Source organism: Eschrichtius robustus, chromosome 6, assembly GCF_028021215.1.
Source record: "Eschrichtius robustus isolate mEscRob2 chromosome 6, mEscRob2.pri, whole genome shotgun sequence".
NCBI classification, from domain to species: Eukaryota; Metazoa; Chordata; class Mammalia; order Artiodactyla; family Eschrichtiidae; genus Eschrichtius; species Eschrichtius robustus.
Genome location: NC_090829.1, coordinates 17,837,747 through 17,863,901, shown reverse-complemented (window position 1 = coordinate 17,863,901; position 26,155 = coordinate 17,837,747). Strand labels below are relative to the sequence as shown.

The 26,155-nt window shown below is 37.9% G+C and overlaps 1 protein-coding gene across 4 annotated transcripts in view; it reads right to left on the bottom strand.

Annotated features, from left to right (window-relative positions):
• PPP2R3A (protein phosphatase 2 regulatory subunit B''alpha) overlaps positions 1-26,155 on the bottom strand; it is a 210,483-nt gene that overhangs the window by 136,282 nt on the left and 48,046 nt on the right. For 3 of the 4 annotated variants that reach the window (XM_068545959.1, XM_068545958.1, XM_068545960.1), the window contains one exon: positions 22,085-24,547. The exons of the other annotated variant lie outside the window; for it this stretch is intronic. In XM_068545959.1, the coding sequence (XP_068402060.1) occupies positions 22,085-24,079 (1,995 nt within the window). In that variant the 5' untranslated portion in view covers positions 24,080-24,547. The remainder of the gene's footprint in view (positions 1-22,084; positions 24,548-26,155) is intronic. 4 annotated transcript variants of the gene reach the window in all.

Here is a 26,155-nt window from a genome sequence, read left to right as displayed (position 1 = left end):
CTGGACGAACCAATGCTCTCCATTTTACCTATAAGAGAACCACCAATGCCCAGGACACACTGGTTCATGGCTAATAGTTTAGTTTCTGTTATGCTCTCATGTTTCTTATCTCAGTAGTTGAGTTCTATGCTTACTAAGAGATGGTTGTATTTGTCCCCATCTGTTTATACTGGTTGCACTTTTTACAGTAATAATTCAATTCAATTACATAAACTAATGAAATATGAATGTGGAAAAAAAAAGAGTTGATATTTCTAAAACTGGGGAGAAAAACCCTAAGTTGAATATTTTATAAAGACTCAGTAAAGGCAAAAAACTACTAGAATTTTTCTGCTGTAAAATTAGTTATTGGTGAGATAAAGGAGAAAAATCATTAAAATCTAGAAGGTAACTACATTCAAATTGCTTCACTACTGACTTAAGTTCATGGAAATCAGTTAACAAATATACTGAGTGTGATTTACTAAAAAAAGATGTCATGAAACTTCAATTTCCAATTATGACACTCATTTCCAAAGAAAAGGCTTGGCTCTACATTAAAAGATCTGAATAATTAATGTTCCAAGTTAAAATAAAATGTTTAAGATACACATTTTACAGAATACATGGATAGAGTTTACAATTCCCTACTGAGTAACTATCCATCCAATCATGTTCAGGTAAAAGGGCTTCTACTGCAATATTTTATAATCTGGCAATATTTTCCAATAGTGTCTAAGCTTTTCAGGGTAAGGTCACTTGTAAAGTCATTCAATCACTCAACAAATATATTTCTGACACTTATTATGTGCAGTTACTTTGCTGGGTGCTGAGGATATGAAGAAGATAAGAAGTGATCCCTTTTTTTCTTCATTGCACCTAGCACAATGTTGGTTTGGAGCAAAGGACAACAAATACTTTCATTTCACTTACTTCTTATAAATCTCTGGAGTTTCAAAGTCAGAACAGTGGTTAAGAGCCTGTCCTGCTACCCCTCTTAAGCAGGAAGAAAACATTTTTCCATGTCTTTTGATGGTGAAATAAGCTCTAAGTTTTTATTTATCCAACGGCTTTCCAAAAAATTCACAGGGAGAAAGGCCAGGTCCCCTAAAGGGGGTTAGGAAAGAACTGGTCTGTGGCAATGAGTTATTGATGGAGAAAGACTATTATGAAGTTTGTTTATTTGCTTTTTACATATTTACTTGTGTCTGTATAGAAGTATACCTGCTTGGTTCAAGAAAGAGTCTGAGAATGTGAGTTAGTTTCAAGAAGTATACGATAACTGAAACATAGCAGCAAAGAACATGGTTTTTAGAGTGACCTCTTCTTTACTGGAAAAAGATCAAACAAGGAATTTCACTGTTGACGCAAACACGGCCTATGATCTACTCTCTTCTCTCCTTACGTTAGTCACAGAGAAAGTGGTACAACCCTTGGGGCTGGGGGCTGGGGGCTGGAAGGGAAAAGCTGTTTCTAGGTGAGAGGTTTTCCAGGGAGGAACTAAACAGAATGAGGAAGAATAGAAAACTATAAACATATAGTTTATAAATTCAATTTGCAAAGATGGAAAGTTTGTCAGTTATAATGGAAAGAGTCGATTGTAAGGGTCTTCCCAATGTCCTTCTGGAATAAACCATATGATACTCTCTCCTGCCCTCTGCAGCATACATGAAGTCCATCCTAACAAGACAGCTAGCCAATAGTAGGTGTTTCCTGCACAGCAACCTGCATCTCTTTTTGGCCTGCAGATCATTCATGCACATACACTGCCTGCAGACACAGGATGTCCTGTCTGGACCATGGGCCCAACTTGGTATTCAGGGCAACTGTGTTAAGACAGCTTGACTAGAGGATGGAAAAGACTGGTGCTCTCTTGCTGTGGGAATGACTGGGATATATCAGTTGCTACCTAAAGATCCAGCTGCCTTGACTGGGGTTCCTTTCCTGTGTTACCATTCCGTATATGTTCCCCCAGAGCAAACGTGCTTGAGCAAGGAGGATAACCTTTCTCAAAGAGAACCAGCTCAGCGGTGGATTCCTGGGTTACAGGGTTTTACAGGTTCCCTGGCAGGGGTACATACAAGAGAGACTGGCCTCTCTGAAATGACTCTAAATACTATAGAACTGTTTTAAGGATAGCCTCCAATATATCAAGCAAGAAAAGATATTCCCTTATCATGTCCTGAAATGACCTACAGAACTGAGGCGTGAGTCCAGAAAGAGTCTGTACCCTAAAGGAAGGTGACACTGGGAAGGAGATAGAAGGATAAAATTGTGTGTGACACCCAACATATTGTTTTTGTAGAATTCAGTCTTTGAAATTTAGTTTGGAACTCAGAATGGATTTTCTAGAGCTTTCCAAATCCTCTCATAACTTCCTGCCCTTCCCCCTCTGAAAATGAAGACAGTGGTGATATACAATATTAATTCTCTCTCTTTGGAAAGCATCAGCTCTATGGGATGTTTTAAGGAAAAAATGGGTTGATTACACAGGATAGAGAAAATTTTGAACATTTGCTGAAGACGTGAATCACTTATTTTGACTTGTATAAAACTGCTAAACAGTTAATGTTGTATCGATATATGCAATGTGTTGTCCTAAAATAAGACTAGCCTTTATTTTATAAACGAACATGTAAGGTCATATCAGCTTCAGGTGACAATGACTTTGGAGACTGAGATAATAGCACTGATCAAGACCACAGAGTTAAGAAGACCTGTTGGGATAAACAAGGCAGCAAAACTGCAAAGATCTGAGTGAGTGACAGAAACATGTAGCATAGCAAGCCTGGGAAATCAGCTCAGCTGTGAGGACGTGTGTTGAGGTGAGAAGAATCAGGTCCAGAAAGACATGAGAGTCACTCTGAAGTGACATCAAAAGATTTTGCTCATAAGATGCTACAGGGAAAAAAAAGTTATGTATGAAAGAGGAAGTTCTGCTACATCAAGAGGGTACTTTTGATTTTAAAAAGGAAGCTGGCTGTTTTGAAAAGAAAAAAAACAGCTAAATCAAAAGCCTTTTTCTGTCTACACAAAAACTTGTACATGAATGTTCACAGCAGTGTTATTCACAGTAGCCAAAAAGTGGAAACAACTGAAATGTCCATCAGTTGATTAATGGATAAACAAAATGTGGTATATTCATACAGTGGGATATTATTTAACCATAAAAAGGAATGAAGTACTGATACATGCTACATGATAAATCTTTAAAGCATTATGCTAAGTGAAAGAAGCCAGACACAAAAGACCACATATCGTATGATTCTGTTTACATGAAATGTCCAGAACAGGCAAATCTATGGAGACAGAAAGATTAGTGATTGCCAGGGGCTGGAGGGAGGGGGGAATGGGGAGTGACTGCTAATGAATACAGATTTTTTTGTGGGATGATGAAAACGTCCTGGAATTGGTGCTGAAGGTTACAAAATCTTGTTGAATATACTAAAACCTACTGAATTATGCACTTTTTGTGTGTGTGATTGTACTTTATTGATGTAGAAACATAAAGTGATACAATGAACATTATAGGGCATATAGTTTTTGTAACTGAGGTACAGTTGATGTACAATATTATATAAGTAACGGGTATACAATATAGTGATTCTGAATTAGGCACTTTAAAAAGGGTGGGCTTCCCTGGTGGCGCAGTGGTTGAGAATCTGCCTGCTAATGCAGGGGATGAGGGTTCGAGCCCTGGTCTGGGAAGATCCCACATGCCGCGGAGCAACTAAGCCCGTGAGCCACAACTACTGAGCCTGCGCGTCTGGAGCCTGTGCTCCACAACAAGAGAGGCCGCGATAGTGAGAGGCCCGCGCACCGCGATGAAGAGTGGCCCCCGCTTGCTGCAACTGGAGAAAGCCCTCGCACAGAAACGAAGACCCAACACAGCCATAAATAAAAAAAAAAAGGGTGAATTTTATACTATTATATCTCAATTTAATAAAGCCTTTCTCATCTTGGCTGTAACTGGCAGAGCAGTTAAAAAAGCTAATAATAACTTGGAATCATAGACTTTGCTTAAAATATCACTGTAAGTAAGCTTTAATAGAGGAAATTGATTATAAGCTAATTACTCTTAATACTAAATTTTTATATCCTCCTTTATGCTCCAACTTGGTGTTTTCTCATCGTCTTATTAATAGCTTGCTTTGTGTTACGAATTTTATTTTACTTTTAGTAATGCAACACTGGAGTGGGGGAAGGAGGCTGGTGGTTGTGTTGGTGGTGATCCATGGTTTCTTTGCTCCTCTAGCCTTAACTTCACTGGTTGTAGCAAAACAGGAGGACATCTAATTAAGCATTTTTGTGTCTTGCTTCAACTCCTCCAAACGACAGGAACACATTCCATGACCCATAGGAAAAAGAATCCATAAATCTAATATTTTTACCTTTCAGTGTTCCTAATACTTAGGGGTAGATGCCCTTCTAGGATCTGGGGCAGGCAGAGATAATTAAGAACCTAAAATTATTACATATTATAATTCTTGGAACACTGGAATTTCTGGTTCATAGAGTTCTGTACTTCTTAGTCTGCCTTTCTTCTTCCTTCAGTAATTACTTCAAGTAGAGACTGCTCATTATAGAGCATAAGAATTCAATTTTGGCCTATAAACATGTTAGACAACTCAAGTTAGAAGGAATAGAGGGTTTCCAATCCACTGACACTGCCATGTTGAATATCAATGAATGCATGGTGGCACTACTATAAAATCAATTGCCCCAATGTCTTTGTTGGCAGTTTACATGTGTGTGATGTCTCAGGAATTTTGGGTGAGGGTTGAATTAAGAGATGTCAAAAAAGAAGGCTAATATATGACAAACCCACAGCCAACATCGCTCTCAATGGTGAAAAATGGAAACCATTTCCACTAAGATCAGGAACAAGACAAGGTTGCCCACTCTCACCACTATTATTCAACACAGTTTTGGAAGCATTAGCCACAGCAATCAGAGAAGAAAAAGAAATAAAAGGAATCTAAATTGGAAAAGAAGAGTAAAGCCATCACTGTTTGCAGATGACATGATATACATAGAGAATCCTAAAGATGCTACCAGAAAACTACTAGAGCTAATCAATGAATTTCGTAAAGTAGCAGGATACAAAAGTAATGCACAGAAATCTCTTGCATTCCTATACACTAATGATGAAAAATCTGAAAGAGAAATTAAGGAAACACTCCCATTTACCACTGCAACGAAAAGAATAAAATACCTAGAAATAAGCCTCCCTAAGGAGGTAAAAAACCTGTACTCAGAAAACTATAAGACACTCATGATAGAAATCAAAGATGACACAGACGGATGGAGAGATATACCATGTTCCTGGATTGGAAGAATCAATATTGTGAAAATGACTATACTATCTAAAGCAATCTACAGATTCAGTGTAATCCCTATCAAACTACCAATGGCATTTTCCACAGAACTAGAACAAAAAATTTTACAATTTGTATGGAAACACAAAAGACCCCGAATAGCCAAAGCAATCTTGAGAACAAAAAATGGAGCTTGAGGAATCAGGCTCCCTGACTTCAGACTATACTACAAAGCTACAGTTATCAAGACAGTATGGTACTGGCACAAAAACAGAAATATAGATCAATGGAACAGGATAGAAAGCTCAGAGATAAACCCACGCACATATGGTCACCTTAATTTTGATAAAGGAGGCAAGAATATACAACGGAGAAAAGACAGCCTCTTCAATAAGTGGTGTTGGGAAAACTGGACAGCTACATGTAAAAGAATGAAATTAGAACACTCCCTAACATCATACACAAAAATAAACTCAAAATGGATTAAAGACCTAAATGTAAGGCCAGACACTATAAAACTCTTAGAGGAAAACATAGGCAGAACACTCTATGATATAAATCACAGCAAGATCCTTTCTAACCCACCTCCTAGAGAAATGGAAATAAAAAAATAAACAAATGGGACCTAATGAAACATAAAAGCTTTTGCACAGCAAACCATAAGCAAGATGAAAAGACAACCCTCAGAATGGGAGAAAATATTTGCAAATGAAGCAACTGACAAAGGATTAATCTCCAAAATTTACAAGTAGCTCAGGCAGCTCAATATAAAAAAAAAAAACAACCCATCCAAAAATGGGCAGAAGACCTAAATAGACATTTCTCCAAAGAAGATATACAGATTGCCAACAGACACATGAAAGAATGCTCAACATCACTTATCGTTACAGAAATGCAAATCAAAACTACAATGAGGTATCACCTCACACCAGTCAGAATGGCCATCATCAAAAAATCTACAAACAATAAATGCTGGAGAGGGTGCAGAGAAAAGGGAACCCTCTTGCACTGTTGGTGGGAATGTAAATTGATACAGCCACTATGGAGAACAGTATGGAGGTTCCTTAAAAAACTAACAATACAACTACCATACAACCCAGCAATCCCACTACTGGGCATATACCCTGAGAAAACTATAATTCAAAAACAGTCATGTGAGAAGCAAGAAGAACTACAATCCTGCAGCCTGTGGAACAAAACCCACATTCACAGAAAGATAGACAAGATAAAAAGGCAGAGGGCTATGTACCAGATGAAGGAACAAGATAAAACCCCAGAAAAACAACTGAATAAAGTGGAGATAGGCAACCTTCCAGAAAAAGAATTCAGAATAATGATAGTGAAGATGATACAGGACCTTGGAAAAAGAATGGAGGCAAAGATCGAGAAGATGCAAGAAATGTTTAACAAAGACCTAGAAGAATTAAAGAACAAACAAACAGAGATGAATACAATAACTGAAATGAAAACTACACTAGAAGGAATCAATAGCAGAATAACTGAGGCAGAAGAATGGATAAGTGACCTGGAAGACAGAATGGTGGAATTCACTGCCATGGAACAGAATAAAGAAAAAAGAATGAAAACAAATGAAGACAGCCTAAGAGGCCTCTGGGACAGCATTAAACGCAACAACATTCACATTATAGGGGTCCCAGAAGGAGATGAGAGAAAGGACCAGAGAAAATATTTGAAGAGATGATAGTCGAAAACTTCCCTAACATGGGAAAGGAAATAGCCACCCAAGTCCAGGGAGTGCAGAGAGCCCCAGGCAGGATAAACCCAAGGAGAAACATGCCAAGACACACAGTAATCAAACTGACAAAAATTAAAGACAAAGAAAAATTATTAAAAGCAACAAGGGAAAAATAACATACAAGGTAACTCCCATAAGGTTAACAGCTGATTTCTCAGCAGGAACTCTACAAGCCAGAAGGGAGTGGCATGATGTATTTAAAGCGATGAAAGGGAAGAAGCTACAACCAAGATACTGTACCCGGCAAGGATCTCATTCAGATTTCATGGAGAAATCAAAAGCTTTAGACAAGCAAAAGCTAAGAGAATTTAGCACCACCAAACCAGCTCTACAACAGATGCTAAAGGTATTTCTCTAAGCGGGAAACACAAGAGAAGAAAAGGACCTACAAAAACAAACTCATAACAATTAAGAAAATGGTCATAGGAAATTACATATCAATAATTATCTTAAACGGGAATGGATTAAATGCTCCGACCAAAAGACAGAGGCTCGCTGAATGGATACAAAAACAAGACCCATATATATGCTGTCTACAATAGACCCACTTCAGTCCTAGGGACACATACAGACTGAAAGTGAGGGAATGGAAAAAGATATTCCATGCAAATGGAAATCAAAAGAAATATGTATTGTAATATGTATTAGTATTTCATTCCTTAAAAAAATGTTTTTGGTCATGTAATTGTTTGATATTTAATTGCTCCATTCCTTTTTATACTCATATCAGATAAAGTAGACTTTAAAATAAAGAATGTTACAAAAGACAAGGAAGGACACTATATAATGATCAAGGGATCAATCCAAGAAGAAGATATAACAATTATAAATATATATGCACCCAACATAGGAGCACCTCGATACATAAGGCAACTGCTAACAGCTATAAAAGAGGAAATAGGCAGTAACACAATAATAGTGGGGGACTTTAACACCTCACTTACACCAACGGACAGATCATCCAAACAGAAAATTAATAAGGAAACACAGCTTTAAATGACACAATAGACCAGATAGATTTAACTGATATTTATAGGACATTCGATCCCAAAACAGCATATTACACTTTCTTCTCAAGTGCGCACAGAAGATTCTCCAGGACAGATCACATCTTGGGTCACAAATCAAGCCTCAGTAAATTTAAGAAAATTGAAATCATATCAAGCATCTTTTCTGACCATGACGCTATGAGATTACAAATCGATTACAGGGAAAAAAACGTAAAAAACACGAACACATGGAGGCTAAACAATACGTTACTAAATAACCAAGAGATCACTGAAGAAATCAAAGAGGAAATCAAAAAATACCTAGAGACAAATGACAGTGAAAACACGACGATCCAAAACCTATGTGATGTAGCAAAAGCAGTTCTAAGAGGGAAGATTATAGCAATACAAGCCTACCTCAAGAAACAAGAAAAATCTCAAATAAACAATCTAACATCACACCTAAAGGAACTAGAGAAAGAAGAACAAATAAAACCCAAAGTTAGCAGAAGGAAAGAAATTATAAAGATCAGAGCAAAAATAAATGAAATAGAAACAAAGAAAACAATAGCAAAGATCAATAAAACTAAAAGCTGGTTCTTTGAGAAGATAAACAAAATTGAGAAGCCATTAGCCAGACTCATCAAGAGGGCGAGGACTCAAATCAAGAAAATCAGAAATGAAAATGGAGAAGTTACAACAGACACCGCAGACACACAAAGCATCCTAAGAGACTACGACAAGCAACTCTATGCCAATAAAATGGACAACCTGGAAGAAATGGACAAATTCTTAGAAAGGTATAACCTTCCAAGACTGAACCAGGAAGAAATAGAAAATATAAACAGACCAATCACAAATAATGAAATTGAAACTGTGATTAAAAATCTTCCAACAAACAAAAGTCCAGGACCAGATGGCTTCACAGGTGAATTCTATCAAACATTTAGAGAAGAGCTAACACCCATCCTTCTCAAACTCTTCCAAAAAATTGCAGAGGAAGGAACACTCCCAAACTCATTCTACAAGGCCACCATCACCCTGATACCAAAACCAGACAAAGATACGACAAAAAAAGAAAATTACAGACCAATATCACTGATGAATATAGATGCAAAAATCCTCAACAAAATACTCGCAAACAGAATCCAACAATGCATTAAAAGGATCATACACCATGATCACGTGGGATTTACCCCAAGGATGCAAAGATTCTTCAATATATGCAAAATCAATGTGATACACCATATTAACAAACTGAAGAAGAAAAACCATAAGACCATCTCAATAGATGCAGAAAAAGCTTTTGACAAAGTTCAACACCCATTTATGATAAAAACTCTCCAGAAAGTGGGCATAGAGGGAACCTACTTCAACATAATAAAGGCCATATACGAAAAACTCACAGCAAACATCATTCTCAATGGTGAAAAACTGAAAGCATTTCTTCTAAAATCAGGAACAAGGATGTCCACTCTCGCCACTATTCTTCAACATAGTTTTGCAAGTCCTAGCCACGGCAATCAGAGAAGAAAAAGAAATAAAAGGAATACAAACTGGAAAAGAAGAAGTAAAGCTGTCACTGTTTGCAGATGACATGATACTATACATAGAGAATCCTAAAGATGCTACCAGAAAACTACTAGAGCTAATCAATGAATTTGGTAAAGTTGCAGGATACAAAATTAATGCATAGAAATCTCTTGCTTTCCTATATAATAATCATGAAAAATCTGAAAGAGAAATTAAGGATAGACTCCCATTTACCACTGCAACAAAAAGAATAAAATACCTAGGAATAAACCTACCTAAGGAGACAAAAGACCTGTATGCAGAAAACTATAAGACACTGATGAAAGAAATTAAAGATGATACAAACAGATGGAGAGATATACCATGTTCTTGGATTGGAAGAATCAATATTGTGAAATGACTATACTATCCAAAGCAATCTACAGATTCAATGCAATCCCTATCAAATTACCAATGTCATTTTCTACAGAACTAGAACAAAAAAGTCTTAAAATTTGTATGGAGACACAAAACACCCCGAATAGCCAAAGCAGTCTCGAGGGTAAAAAATGGAGCTGGAGGAATCAGACTCCCTGACTTCAGACTATACTGCAAAGCTACAGTAATCAAGACAGTATGGTACTGGCACAAAAACAGAAATATAGATCAATGGAACAGGACAGAAAGCCCAGAGATAAACCCACGCACCTGTGGTCTACTAATCTATGACAAAGAAGGCAAGGATATACAATGGAGAAAAGACAGTCTCTTCTATAAGTGGTGCTGGGAAAACTGGACAGCTACATGTAAGAGAATGAAATCAGAACACTCCCTAACACCATACACAAAAAGAAACTCAAAATGGATTAGAGACCTAAATGTAAGACTGGACAGTATAAAACTCTTACAGGAAAACATAGGAAAAGAAAAAAAAGAAAAAGAGTCATGTACCACAATGTTCACTGCAGCTCTATTTACAATAGCCTGGACATGAAAGCAACCTAAGTGTCCATCGACAGATGAATGGATAAAGATGATGTGGCACATATATACAATGGAATACTACTCAGCCATAAAAAGAAACGAAATTGAGTTATTTGTAGTGAGGTGGATGGACCTAGAGTCTGTCATACACAGTGAAGTAAGTCAGAAAGAGAAAAACAAATACTGTATGCTGACACATATATATGGAATCTAAAAAAAAAAAAGGTTATGAAGAACCTAGGGGCAGGACAGGAATAAAGACACAGACACAGCTAGTGGGAAGCAGCTACATAGCACAGCTCAGTGCTTTGTGATCACCTAGAGGGGTGGGATAGGGAGGGTGGGAGGGAGACGCAAGAGGGAGGAGATATGGGGATGTACGTATAGCTGATTCACTTTGTTATAAAGCAGAAACTAACACACCATTGTAAAGCAATTATACTTCAATAAAGATGTAAAAAAAAAAAAAAAGAGAAGGCTAGAATTGATGGTCAAGGACCCTAGGGATGAGCATTATGGTGCAAATATAACAGCTGATGGAGCTGTGTCTCTTGGATGTCAAAGTGCCTTTTGGATGCCTGGTTTTAAAGAGGGCAGAATTGTTGCATGTTTATCTGCTGACAGAATGATCAAAGGGAAAAAACTGATGACTGCAGGGGAGAAAAGGGTCAATCACTGGAGGAGTGTCCCTGGGTTGATGCGAGAGGAGGGGATCTAGAGCACAAGTATAGAGGATGGCTTTAGAAAGGTGCCCAGACTGTAGATGCACAGCAACAGAAGGGAAGGGAAAGTATATAGGTACTGATATGGCTAGGTGGGTGGCTACAGGTCTCCTCGTATTGCCTCAGTTTTCTCAGTAAAATAGGAACCAAAGTAATTCACTGAGGGCAAGGATGGAAGAGGAGATGTTAGAGGACAGAGGAGAAACTACGAAAGAGTCATTTGCAGAGCGGGAAAGTGAGGGAGTAGGGAAACGTAGTAGGACTGCCAGAGTGCTAAAGGTACACTGTATGTTGGCAGTCATAAATTTAACGCAAGACCACTCAGTATGGTTGTGTGGTATTCTCCAGCCAAGGTCAGCTGCACAAATAAAAGCCCAGAGTAGACAGAGAACACATTTAACATGAGTTGGAGTTTTCCCAGATGAGTACCACAAAATGAAGGCAAGGCATGGAAACAGAGTATATTCAGAGAGTGATTTTAATGATGAACTATGACAGTGGTTCTCAAACAAGATCATGTATCAGAATCACCTAAAGGGCTTGTTAAAGCACAGGTTGCTGGGCCTCACCCTCAGAGTTTTAATTTAGTAGGCCTGGGCCGGGGCCTGAGAATATGCATTTCTATCCAGTTCCCAGGTGATGCTAATGCTGTTAGTTGGGAACCATACTTTTAAAGCCACTGACATAAACACAGGACCAGAGAATGAGTAGCTAAAGAAGGGCAGAGGACAAGCTCACTGGAGGAGAGATCAAAGAACTGAGAAGCCCATGTACTGAATGCCTCATCTACTGAAAACTCACAAGAATGTTAGCAAGTAGTATTGGAAAGTGTCATACAGCCAGGAGTTAAAATCTTCAAGAAATAAGGGAAGGGACCTGGGGGTGGTAGATGACTAAAATCAAGGAGGGGTAGTGGGTGGCAAGTCTGATGACATTAGCTCAAAGTTGGGGGAGGGTAGTTTCAGAGAGGTGGGAAAAAGAGTAGTCTGGAAGCTGCAATGAAACGTAAGAACATTTACTGCTCCCTCTAGATCCAGTGAGACAGGGGGTGGAATGGGAAAGAAAAGTGCCATCATTTCACATGGCTATAGTACTCTTAGGGAGAATTGGGTTTCAGTTAGAACAAGAAGGTAAAGGGAATGTTTAGAAAAGAGTTTGATGACCTAGGACATTTTGCCAGTGGATGATCAAGAGGGCTTGGTGATAGGATTTCAGGGCCGGACTCAGAAAAGGGGGTGTACAAGAGTAGGGTGAGGAGGAGAGTGACGATCTGGATTCCTAGACTTCCGTGGTGACTAATGTAAACAGGGATGAAGGGTATATCAGATTAGTCCTGATGGTCTTAAGGCAGAAATGGTGAGGGGAACCGAGGACTGCTTACCAGGAGCAATCTGAGCTCTGGGAGCTCCCTTTTGCTCCTGTTCTGGAGGCTGTAGGGGGGGCTATACTTAGCAGGAGTACCTGGATATCTGGGTCTCGCATTTTACTTCTGAGGAACATGCATAATTGGGAGCATACTTACCCCCCATTTTTCTGTGTACACACAGACATATTAATAACAAAAAGGGATCACATTGGTACATCTGTTTTGCAATTTATATTTTTATCTATTTATCTTGACCATTTTTCTACATTAGTACATACATATCTACCATATTCTTTTGAATACAGGTGGGGACATATCTGAGATAAGTGATGTTGATTAATTAGAACGGGTGGAGATGCAAAAGGACCTGATCTCAGAAGACATTAAAGGTGGAGGGGGAACACTGGTTGAACTCATTCTGCAAATTTATATTTGCCCCTGGCCAGATCCCTTTTTACTTTTATTAATCTACATGGTGGTTAATGAAGTAGAAGGGAGAATCGTTTCCTATTTGAGTGTTTTGATTTCTAGTCAAACATTCCCAGCACTGAACTCAAGAAACCATCAGCACCTATAAAGCTGGGGGAGAAGAAACATTTTCCCTCAATGACATGGCTGGTTCATCTTAATGAAGGCATGGATACAAACCTAGAAAGTAAAAAGAGAAATGCTCCAGAAGAAACTTTTAATAAGGTTCCAAAAGTGTGCTTTGCTACAATTTTATTTATTTACATAATTATTCTGCATTTAAATATATGTATGAAATTATACAATATAATATCTAAACTTTGAAAAAACCCGTAATGTTAGATCATTAACCTAGGAAGGTCCATTATTGCCCCTGGAATGATATCTCAGACATATATTCCTGATCAGGGTCAGAAAAAACAAAGTGAGTTCTAGTAATAAGTGTAAATCCTTCCCACCTTGAAAGATTTCTCTGACCCTCTTGGGCATCCAAAAACAAACAAAAACAAACAATTGTACTGAAATTAAGTGTCCAGAAAAGTTCTTTTCCAACCTAAATCCATGGGGATGAAGATGGGACTTCTGAGAATGGGGAAAAGGAATTTTCAGGATTTAAACAAACAGCTTGTATATGGAGGTACTACAAGAGGGCTTGAGGGTGCAATGGTGAATAAGGGAGCACCCTCTCCTCAAAATGCCTACAGTCCATAATCAAGAAATTTCCATCCTGCGATAAGGTAAAATGATCTACACTTTTAATGGGGTTCTCCCCTCTTGCCAGGGAAGGTGATGGGATTTTCTCCAGAACACCATAGGTTTTTAGGTGTTAAAAGCTAGAGGAATTAAGAGGCCAGAGGTCTGGGTGAGATACTTGAGTCTTGCTGAGGCACCACCCTCAAGTCCTAGAAGGGAACCTTATGTCAGGTCCTTTTGCATGCACCCTTGAGAAGCCAAGGGCCAGGAAAGAGATGGCCTTCAGGCAAGAGGGCAGAGTTTCCATTTGAGAAGGGGGCAAAGCAGACAAGCAAAAATCCCTTCATTTGATTATTCATTCGCTTTTTTGTTTATTCATTCAATAAATACTTATTTAATGTTACCATTTGCTAAATAAAGGCCAATAGAGGATAGTGGCCCAGGCAAAGAAACTTGAGAGGAATTCATAAATCTCTCTGCATGTGCTTATTTTAATATTTCATTTTTAACAGGGGTATGTTTGGGAGCTGGAGATTACAATTTTGGAGCCTGAAGTGGTAAAGAGAAGATAAGGTATGAATTAGGTTGTGAGATAGAATGTCTGCTTAAAGTCTGACTTAAAAACTGCAGAAAAATGATGGGAGATTGGTCCCACCCATTTAACCCTTTACTTTATTAGTGTGAATTCTACTAACTTGGAATTTGAAATAATATACTGCTGTGCTTATATTTCCCTTTATACTCTCTTGGAAGGAGAGTTCTGTTAAGCCCATTTCATTTGCCCTTGATCATCAAGATTAGACTACCAGAGAGCCTGAGTTTGAGAGAAACAATGGATTTATGATCTATCCATCTAGCCTCCCTTACTGGATTCCCCTAGGACCAAAGGCTTATATTTGTAAGATAGATGGAGAAGATTAAGGTACATTTTGATGTCTTGGAACAGTATGGAAATGGTCTAAGCCAATGTGAGAAATAAACCTCTACTCTTAGTATCATTAACACTGTAATAACACCAACATTTAGGACCTTAAGTAAATTAATTGGATAAGAGCAGGGTATCCATATCCAAATGCTATTTCCTCCAGAGAAACTTCCTTGAATTCCACAAGCTGGGATCTCTCTCTCCATCCTCTGAACTCTGCAGCACTTCACTTATCTCTCTCATGGAATCCATTCTTTCTACTTTGCATCACAATAAATAGCTCATCTCTCCTACTAGACTGTGAGCCCCACAAAGCTTATGATGTCTGATTTATCTTTATCCCCAACTGTGTGCTGTACTTAGTACATGCTTAAGCTATTTAGAAACTATCTTTTTAAAAGCATTTTAAAGCATTTTAGCAACCTCCGTTTTGCATACCAATAATGTGTTAACTATGTTGAAATAAACTTCTAGGCTCAAGATGGAGCTGCTCCTGCCATGTCACCAAACCAAAACTTGGATAACTTATGTGTCCCTGTAAATGGTCCACTTGACCAAAAATGTTGTATATTCAGTCAGCTAATCCCCAAATGCCAAGCCAACTCTGGGCCTTCTCACCCCAAACAAGGTTGACTATGGGGCCCCAGCCAATCAGATATTTGCCTCTTCCTTTTTCTTTATCCTATAAAAGCTTCTTGCCTTCCACTCCATTTTGCCGTTCTCCAAAAGGAGATTCTACTTCATGAAGTGTTAAATAAAGTTTGTTTGATCACCTAAATTGTCTTCTTTAATCATTTTTTAACAACTATGAATGATCTTTACCACATTATTAAGATAGATCCAGCTAAAGTTCACACCTGGCAATACTCTGACAATAGTTTTACTCTTTAATCTTGAAATTAATAGTTTTTTTAAAAAAAATTAAACATTAAAATTTTAATTTGTACTTTCTAGTAATTCAGACAGGTTTCCCCCTCAAATAGTGAAATTTGTAAGGTTTCACTAGACTTAAATATTATAGTATAGCTTTAAAAAAAATCTTCCTCTTTCACTGAAGAATTCTTCCCCCTGCCCTCCACTCTTTCCATTGAGATAAGCAGTAATGGAAATTTTCCCCTGGCTTTGTTTTTACTAAAATTAAGCAAAAGTAAATAATTTTCAGGGGAGGCTAGGGTTTATTATTTTAACCTGTGAATAGCAGCCAACAGGTTATTGCCCCATAAGGCTAAAAACAGACCAGAAATGACTGTAATACCATCTGCTGGAGGTAATAAAACATGGAATTAAAATATCATTTATTACGTGAACTTCCAAAGCAGTACAATTTTTCTCAGTGTTTAAAAATTTTTTTAATGTCTCATGTCAAAACATGTCCTCAGTAACTCACCCATTTGTTATTATGAAACCCTTTGAAACCTCAGCCACACCTCCTTTCTCTCCTCTACAAGCTGTTCTTTTTATTTTTAAATTGAAGTACAGTTGATTTAAATATTATATTAGTTTCAGGTGTACAACATAGTGATTTGGTATTTTTATAGATTATACTCCATTTAGTTATTATAAAATACTGGCTACATTCCCAATGCTGTACAATATATCCTTGTAGCTTCTTTATTTTCTCCTTAGTAGTTTGTACCTCTTAACCCCCTTCCCCTATCTTGCTCTATCTCCCACCCCTCAACCCACTGGTAACCACTAGTTTGTTCTCTATATCTGTGAGTCTGTTTCTGTTTTGTGATATTCATTCATTTGCTTTAATTTTTTAGTTTCTACATATAAGTGAAAACATACTGTTCTCTTTTGTTTAACTCATTTCAGACCCATCTGAAAAACATCTCAGCTATTCTAGGACCTACAGGATTGTTTCCTGTCACTTAGAGTCTTTGTGAAAAAAGTATGTACAGAGGCAAACACTCATTTGTTGACCAATGATATAGATAACTTGACATAGTGAGAGAGTTCATGAGCAAAGAAAGGAAAAAAGAACAGGCAATAAGACAGGGGATGAAAAGGAATCTGTTTTGCCACATAGCACAGGGAGATCAGCTCCATGCTCTGTGACCACCTAGAGGGGTGGGATAGGGAGGGTGGGAGGGAGATGCAAGAGGGAGGGGATATGTGGATATATGTGTATGTATAGCTGATTCACTTTGTTATACAGCAGAAACTAACACACCATTGTAAAGCAATTATACTCCAATAAAGATGTTTTAAAAAAAAAAAGGAATCTATCTTAAGCGGAAAAGTCAGAGATAGGTAGTGACTGGAGAGGAAAGGGGAGAAAGCTGTGTGGATCAGAACCCATGATGAAGGATTCTGAAACTCTGGGCTTACTTACTTTTCTATTTCTACTGGTACACTGTTTTACTGCCATCCATCATTGGTAGTTTTTGCTATTGATATTTAATGATGTTTCCAAGATTTCCAATGTCTTTAACAAAATATCACAATGAACCTTATCAAAAGTCTGTTTTTAGAAAAAAATCAATAATAGTTTAAAATAATTTAAAATGAAAAAAAAAAGTCTGTTTTGCTGATCTACTATGAAATGATATCTAGACTAAGAATTAGCAAACTTTTTCTGTAAATGGCCAGATTGTAAATATATTAGGCTTTAAGGTCTCTGTTGTAACTACTCAACTTAGTAGGCAGAGCACAAGAGCAGTCATAGACCATATGTAAGTGAAGGACTGTAGCTGTGTTCCAATAAAACTATTTACAAACACAAGTGGCAGGTCCCATTTGGCCCACGGGCCACAGGTTGCTGACCCCTGATTTAGACCAATATCCTCTTTATCAATCTCTCAACATCCTCCTAGTATTTTCTATTTGACTCCCTCTCCCAATATAGGTTTGAATTGTATTTCTGGACAACAAATACTGTTCCTTGTGAGAAATTATTTTGAAATACATATGTATTAAAATATTAATTACATATAATATTGTCAAGTCAATCTTTCTTCTCAGGGATAATCATCAATGTCATATAAAAGCAATTCCTACATGCCCCTTATGTAAGCCTTTTACTTGAAATGTTTTGAACAACTGGAAAATTTTTGACTGTCCAAAATGTTGAAAAAATAAGAGGCTTAATTTAAAATTTATTATTCTTTAAAAAATTATTATTCTTAAAAAACTGTACTTGTGGGACTCCTCTGCTTTAAAGTCTTCTTTAGCTCCCCACTCCCCTAGAACAAACTTTTTTTTAAAATTGAAGTATAGTTGCTGTACAAAATTATGTAAGTTACAGGTGTATGATATAGTGATTCACAATTTTTAAAGGTTATGCTCCATTTATAGTTATTATAAAATATTGGCTATATTCCCCGTGTTGCACAATATATCCTTGTAGCTTATTTTATACCTAGTAGTTTATACCTCTTACTCCCCCAACACTATATTGCCCCTCCCCGCTTCCCTCTCCCCACTGGCAACCACTAGTTTGTTCTCTATATCTGTGAGTCTGCTTCTTTTTTGTAGAGCAAACTCTTTAGCATAGCATACAAGGAAGGTCATTCGTAAGCTGGCCCCAACCTACCTCTCTGATTTTATTTTCTGCTACTTTCTGTTCATTTTTTTATACAAGAATAAAAACATGACCAACAATACTGTAACAACAAAACTTGCAGGATGGGACTTCCCTGGTGGCACAGTGGTTAAGAATCTGCCTGCCAATGCAGGGGACACAGGTTCGAGCCCGGTCCAGGAAGATCCCACATGCCACGGAGCAACTAATCCTGTGTGCCACGACTACTGAGCCTGCACTCTAGAGCCCGCGAGCCACAACTACTGAGCCCGTGCTCCACAACAAGAGAAGCCACCGCAATGAGAAGCCCGCACACTGCAATGAAGAGTAGCCCTCGTTCACCGCAACTAGAGAAAGCCCGCGTGCAGCAACGAAGACCCAGTGCAGCCAAAAATAAATAAAATTTAAAAAATGTTTTAGGGGCTTCCCTGGTGGCGCAGTGGTTGAGAATCTGCCTGCCAATGCAGGGGACACAGGTTCGAGCCCTGGTCTGGGAAGATCCCACATGCCGCGGAGCAACTAGGCCCGTGAGCCACAGCTACTGAGCCTGCGCGTCTGGAGCTTGTGCTCCGCAACAAGAGAGGCCGCGACAGTGAGAGGCCCGCGCACCGCGATGAAGAGGGGCCCCCGCTCGCCGCAACTAGAGAAAGCCCTCGCACAGAAACGAAGACCCAACACAGCCAAAATAAATAAATAAATAGCGTTCCCTTTAAAAAAAAAAAGTTAAAAAAAAAACTTGCAGGAGATAAATATTGACACTTCAGGAAGTGGTTACTTCTGGAAAGGGGAGAGAATACTGGGGAGGGGAGCCCTGGGGATATCAGCTATATCTGAGATGACCTTTTTTTAAATGCTGATAATAATATTAATGAAAATATTAAGTAAAACAAAGATCTGAAACAAAGCTATGGCAAAACGTTAAGATTTGACAAAGCTAAGTGGTGAGTAATAAGAATGCTTTTTCTATCATTCACAATACTTTTCTATTTGTTTAAAATAGGGGTTGAAAAACTACAGTCTGTGGGCCAAATCTGGCCCACTGCCCATTTTTTAAGACTTGGAGCTAAGAATGGTTTTACATTATTAAAAGGTTGTTTAAACAAACAAACAAACAACAAAGAAGACTATGTGACAGAGAACTTGTGACCTGCAAAGCCTAAGATATTTACTATTTGGCCCTTTATAGAAAACGTTTGCCATCTCCTGATTTAAAATATTTCATAAGAAGAAAAGAAAGATAAAAAAAATGAAAAGGTAGGAGGCAAGGAAGAATGGTTTTGTTTTCTTGCATTAAGTACCTTCCTGAATTAAACATTTTATATTACCTGTTTCTTTAAATTAGCTCTTCATGAATTACTTTTTCAACTTTCATTAAGAAGAAATCTCAACATCTCAACAAAGAAATAAAAATTGTAATGGTGATGGATGGTAATGAGACTTACTGTGGTGATTATTTCACAGCGCATACAAATATCAAGTCGTTATGTTGTACACCTGAAACTAATATGTCAATTGTACCTCAATTAAAAAAAATTATGTACCTCTGGGGGGAAAAAAAGAAGAAATCTCATCAAATTTTATTCTATGCTTATTAAAAAGACCTATGGGAGAGTCTTTTAATATGATTTTGACTTCAGTCCATACTTGTCAAAAAACTGGGGAGCTCATTAGAGGCCAGTGTGTCATTTTTAGGTAGCTGTATGTAGATTGGAGATCCACTTATGAGCTGTCAGCCAGGGACACAGGAGAGGTGCTGCATGGGACCTATTCTTGGCTTCAAGTTCACATTTTCTGCTTTCTGTAGCCCACCTCTCCTAGAAGAATTTTGTCTCCTTTTTTCACAGAAGATAATGGGGCAAGAGGGTTAAATAAAATTCAAAACACTGTATTACAGTAAGAGTTTCTGGCTAGAGTGGTTGTGAGACATTGGAATATGTCATCAGAGAAAGTAGACTTTTTTTTTTAATGGGGAAATAGTGAGATAATACATCTAAATATCTTGGCATGGCTCAGATCACAAAAACTGTTAGATCTTCTGTTATTACCATTTTGAGGTTGCTATATAGGCATTTTCTTTTCTTTATAAAATATTAAGCACATCAGTATTGCCTGTGTACATGAAAGGATTTTTTTCTTATTTTTATAATTAATTTCCATAGTTCCTCCCACCAGCACTGACCCACGTTAACTATAGATATTACCATCTGTGAATCAATGAATGAGGAGGCTCACAAAGAGATTTCACAGAAATGCTCAGTGAACACTTGAGGATCTTTAGACCTAAATTATTTAATAACCTTAAGTAGGTATTGTTTTAAACTTTAGTGTCACTGGTAACTAAAAATGTGCACAGGAGAACAACAGCCACAAAACAAATACGAGGTAAAATTTATTCATCTGATCACAGTATGCATTTTTTCCTGTTCCAATGAAAACATTAAAGCTAAAATAATAAGTAACTTGTTTTTTAACTTGGCCATATTTATGCCATCTCTAATATCCATTTGTTTTTCAAATTTACTACATTAAAGATATACAACATGGCATAAAATAATATGACAAAATACTTACGATCCATCACCAGATTATGAAATAGAACATTACTAATTTTACTGAGGCCCTGGGCGCCCTTCCTCAGTTCCATCTCTCTTCCTTCCTCTAGGGATTAATCATTGTTCTGAATATTGTATTTGGTGTATCCATGTATTTATTCATACTTTTTGGACAAATGTAAATATCTCTAAATAATTCATATCATTATTTTACAACTTGCTTTGTTGACTTGGCTTCATGTCTGAATTCATACATGTTGGCATGTATGGTATATTCATATGGTAGAGACAGTGCTCACCAAATATTCTATGTGCTCCCCTATGATTCTTAGACTTCAGGTTGGAATCACTGGATTGTGAGCAGATGGGAAGTGTGTCACGTGTGGGACAAGGCAGTTAAAAGCTCCATCCCTTTCTTCGCCTTCCTCAGTGAACTCACAGGCCACATATTCCAGATGGGGCAATGGGGCAGCTGTAGGAACATGGAGCCTCCATCAGCCTGGGTCCCTGAGTGAGGTGGAGCAGAGCCTCTTAACAACTGCGTTGGACATGTAAAACGAACAAAAATAATCCTGTTGTGCTACGACACACACACATACCTACAAATGGGCAGATAACTCCCTTTCTGGGATTATTCAAAAACAGTGCTATCAGTGGCAGGGTAGATTCAAAGCCTTTTGAAAATACTTCTACCCTATGACTGTAGATGGATATTTATTCCCACTTGCATGATGAAGGAAATCTCACATCCTCTAGTCTTTACCTTCTTTGAAGACCTACTGCACTTACAAAACTTTCAGAGACATGTTTACATGTTCACATACTGTTTCTGGTACGTTAGCTTTGTTTCCCCAACTAGATTTTAAGTTCTACTCTGGCTTGCACTCTACACAGCATTCAGTAGTAAGTGGCCTACTGGTTGACTGAGGGTGAGAACTAATATTAAATGCCTACTTTGTGTAAGGCACCTTGCTTGTGCTTCACATATGTTATCTTGATCGTTATTATTTCCATTATATAGATGAGAATATTAAGGCTAAGTAACTTTCCTTTGGTCACAGAGCTAGGAAGATGATAAAGGATGTGGGGAAGGCAACTAAAACTAGTCTGATTGACTCTGAAGACTTTGCTTTTTGGCTTTCTCCACTGAACTTAGTGAGACCGTGCCTACTGCAGGGCAGGAGCTTTAGTAGAACATAAAATGAGTAATAAAAAAAGTTTTTGTTTATAAATTTTGCAAACATTAGAACATTTCTTTGGAGACATCTCAGAACTGAAGATTGTCGGGTCTTACCTTGATCACCTCTGGGGTCTGCTGAATCAAAACCACTGAGGTAGTGTCATTGGCTTTATCACCAACAGGACTTCTACAGACTGATAAACTGGCCTGCGAGGAAGTTGTCAAGGTTTCTTGTAGAATTTGCATCATCTCTTTTTCTTGTGATAGGCTCCCTCTGCCTGATTTGCATTCAACCAGTTCTTGAGCAAAGTCTTCAATGCTTTCTAGAATTCGCAGTAAGAGGGCTCGATCCTCTTCCTCTATTTTGTGTCCGTTGGTTTCAATAATCCTTGTTAGGCAGGAAGGTGAGACTTTTTCCGTGGGTGAAGAGACTTTAGATTTAGGCTCAAGATCTACAGGGAGCTGACCAGTCAACTGACTATGACTATTTAGAGAGACAGAGCTTTTACCTTTGGCAAGTGGCTCTCTTAGAGCGGTCTCCATTTTCTGTGAGAAAGATTCCAAATCCATTAACAATTTATCTATCTCTTCCTGACTGTTAGGATTCATAAAATCTCTGTGGTTTCCCTCTTCAACTTTAGGAACTTTTGATTTAAGATCTTCCTCAGGTAGATTAACAACTGCTTTCTCAAATATCTTACCAATTTCATTTTGCATTGAGGCAGGGCATTTTTTAAGATGAGTACCACGATCTGATAATTCTGCTCTATCTTCATTTACCTTTAACAACTCCTGACTGGGTCCATTTTCTGTCCTCTGTCCTTTATCTAATGCTTTCTTTCCCTCTGACTCTTCCTCAATATAAAGGGTTTCCATTAGATTACCAGAAGAAACATTTTCTAAAGCGTTCATGGTTAATGACTGTGATTGAAGCTGGACATTTTTTAGAGGTCTGGGATCACTTATCTCTAAATTACACAAGGAATTTGTAGAGTTCTTTGGAATGGATTTTACAGTGTCTGTTTTCCTAGAACTGTGCTTGTCATCTTGCAATTCTATAGTTTGAAAGTGTCCAGAGTCAGGGGCTGAGAGCTGGACAACATCCTCATACTTAGGGGGCTGTTCAGTGCCAAATACTGGGGAGAAGGGAGTCAGTTGTAAACTAGGCATATTACTGACCAGTTCTGTTAAATCTATAGCCTCATTATTCCCAGACTGCATGAATTCAAATGGTAGCTTTTTGAGATAGGATGCTAACCTGGTCATTACATTCATATAGACAGTTTCAGAGCTAGAAATTGCATCATTACCATTTCCTTCATTGATGCTACTCCCTGACTTTTTCTTTATACATTGTTTTATGATGTCTGTGCATTTTTTCAAATCCTCAGAGCATTTTAGCAAGATATCTAAGCACATCTTTATGTCTGTTGCAGAAGAAAAATTATCTATTTTATGTTTTTCCAAAATCTGAGTAACCAGGTCTTCTTCAGAGAAGTTGTGAAGAAGCAATGAAGTCAGGTTCGTATCGAGTGAGTTTCTATGGGATAAAGATTTTTCCTCAACTGAGGAACTCCGGAGTAAACCAAAGGATGGGGAGTTCCCATCATGGTTATAATGGCCACAGAGCAAGTCAAAATCAACTGACCTCCTGTTAAATGAGTCAGACTTAACTTTCCTTCCCTTTCTGTAAGCTGCGTGGTTAGAGTTTTTGAGTTTTTCAAGGGAAAATTCTTTTATTTTCCCACTGGCAAAACTGATTGCTTCTCCTGCAATGTCCTTTAAGTTACAGGTGTTCTGAAATGTAGATCCTTTCCTGACCCTGGGTATGCCTGTGAGGGCCTGATGGGGATAGTCACCTTCAGCTGAGGAAAACCCATTTTCATGGGGTAGAAACAGAGAGTCCAGATCTGCATCTCTGAACTGAGACACAGGGATGTGTAAGAGGTCTGCACAAACACTATGATGGACCACAATGCAGTCAACTCCATGTGTGAAGGTGTGGCAGGTTCCAGTGCAATAATGTACAGCTTGCTCAAAACGCCGGTCTATCACCACACTGCTGTAGTGGTTCACAGTACTAACCACAAGTCTGTAAGTTGCTGCCATAATATCAAATCCACTTAGTGGTGGGGCGTGGAATTTTCTAGAACTTGTTTCAAGTAAATTCTCCTAAATGACACTCAGCTGAAAATATATTTGATGACAATGTTCAGTGGTTTCTTGTAAATATAATGACCTTTCCCACAAAGGGAAATCATCAAAATTTGAGGTTTGGTAACTGTCAGGATACAGTAGCCGTTGCACATGTGTGCTCTTATTAACAAGTCTAATAATTTAATAATTGTGCCTTCTAGTTTAATTTAGTAATATCATGATACTATAGGATTGTTTTTAGGAATAAATTTTAAGAAGATTAAAGAATATTCTCTTTTAGTTCTTCAGCAGTTCTATGATGCAGACATTTATGGTCATAAATTTACTGTCATGAATCTCAGTTGGTAGTATAGAAGTATTGTGATAACTGAGTCCTCCAAAGGTTTAAATGATCCATTTTTCTGTGAATGACAGGAAAACCTATAATGAAAAAAGAAAATAATTAAAAGGGAATATGATCTCTAATACTGAGAGAACCTTTTATTTCCTCTCCCTTTGCATCCCATATGCAGTTAATCACCTCATTCTTTGCCACATCACGGACGGCTTATCTTTGATTCATGCCTTTGCTTCATACACTCCTTACTAACCTAGAGTAGTAATACCTCAACTCTGCCTTGTTACAACTGCCTCTCAATTGGTATGGATATATTCTTATCCTACCCTCCTTGCTATCTTACATGACACTGACTAGCTTGGATTTAGAGAGCTTTCTCACCTCTCATAGTTCAAGAATTCACATTACTGAACTCTATCATGCATCATGGCAGGCCTAGCTCCTCTGACTCATTTTCAACACTTTTAACATCTATTCGTCACCTATAGCCTTATTTTCTGCTACTGACCTGCATCAACATTTTGCTTCCATCAACCTAGTTTTCTTTTTTTTTCCTTTTAATTTTTATTGGAGTATAGTTGCTTTACAATGTTGTGTTAGTTTCTACTGTACAGCAAGGTGAATCAGCTAAATGTATATATATATCCCCTCTTTTCTGGATTTCCTTCCTGTTTAGGTCACCACAGAGCACTGAGTAGACTTCCCTGAGCTATATAGTAGGTTCTCATTAGTTATCTATTTTATACATAGTATCAATAGTATATATATGTCAATCCCAATCTCCCAATTCATCCCACTCCCCTCCTTTCCCCCTTGGTATCCGTACATTGGTTCTCTATGTGTCTCTATTTCTGCTTTGCAAATAAGATCATCTATACCATTTTTCTAGATTCCACATACATGCGTTAATATACGATATTTGTTTTTCTCTAACTTACTTCACTCTGTATGACAGTCTCTAGGTCCATCCACGTCTCTACAAATGACCCAATTTTGTTCCTTTTTATGGCTGAGTAATATTCCATTATACACATGTACCACATCTTCTTTATCCATTCCTCTGCTGATGGACATTTAGGTTGCTTCCATGTCTTGGCTATTGTAAACAGTGCTGCAATAAACACTGGGGTGCATGTATCTTTTCGAATTATAGTTTTCTCTCGATATACGCCCAGGAGTGGGATTGCAGGATCATATGGTAGCTCTATTTTTAGTTTTTAAAGGAATCTCCATACTGTTATCCATAGTGGCTGTACCAATTTACATTCCCACCAACCGTGCAAGTGGGTTCCCTTTTCTCCACAACCTCTCCAGCATTTATTGTTTGTAGATTTTTTGATGATGGCCATTCTGACTGGTGTGAGGTGACACCTCATTGTAGTTTTGATTTGCATTTCTCTAATAATTAGTGATGTTGAGCATTTCATCTGTTTGTTGGCCATCTGTATGTCTTCTTTGGTGAAATGTCTATTTAGGTCTTGTGCCCATTTTGTGATTGGGTTGTGTTTTTTTGATATTGAGCTGTATGAGCTGTTTGTATATTTTGGAGATTAATCCTTTGTCAGCTGCTTCGTTTCCAAATATTTTCTCCCATTCTGAGGGTTGTTTTTCGTCTTGTTTATGGTTTCCTTTGTTGTGCAAAAGCTTTTAAGTTTAATTAGGTCCCATTTGTTTATTTTTGTTTTTATTTT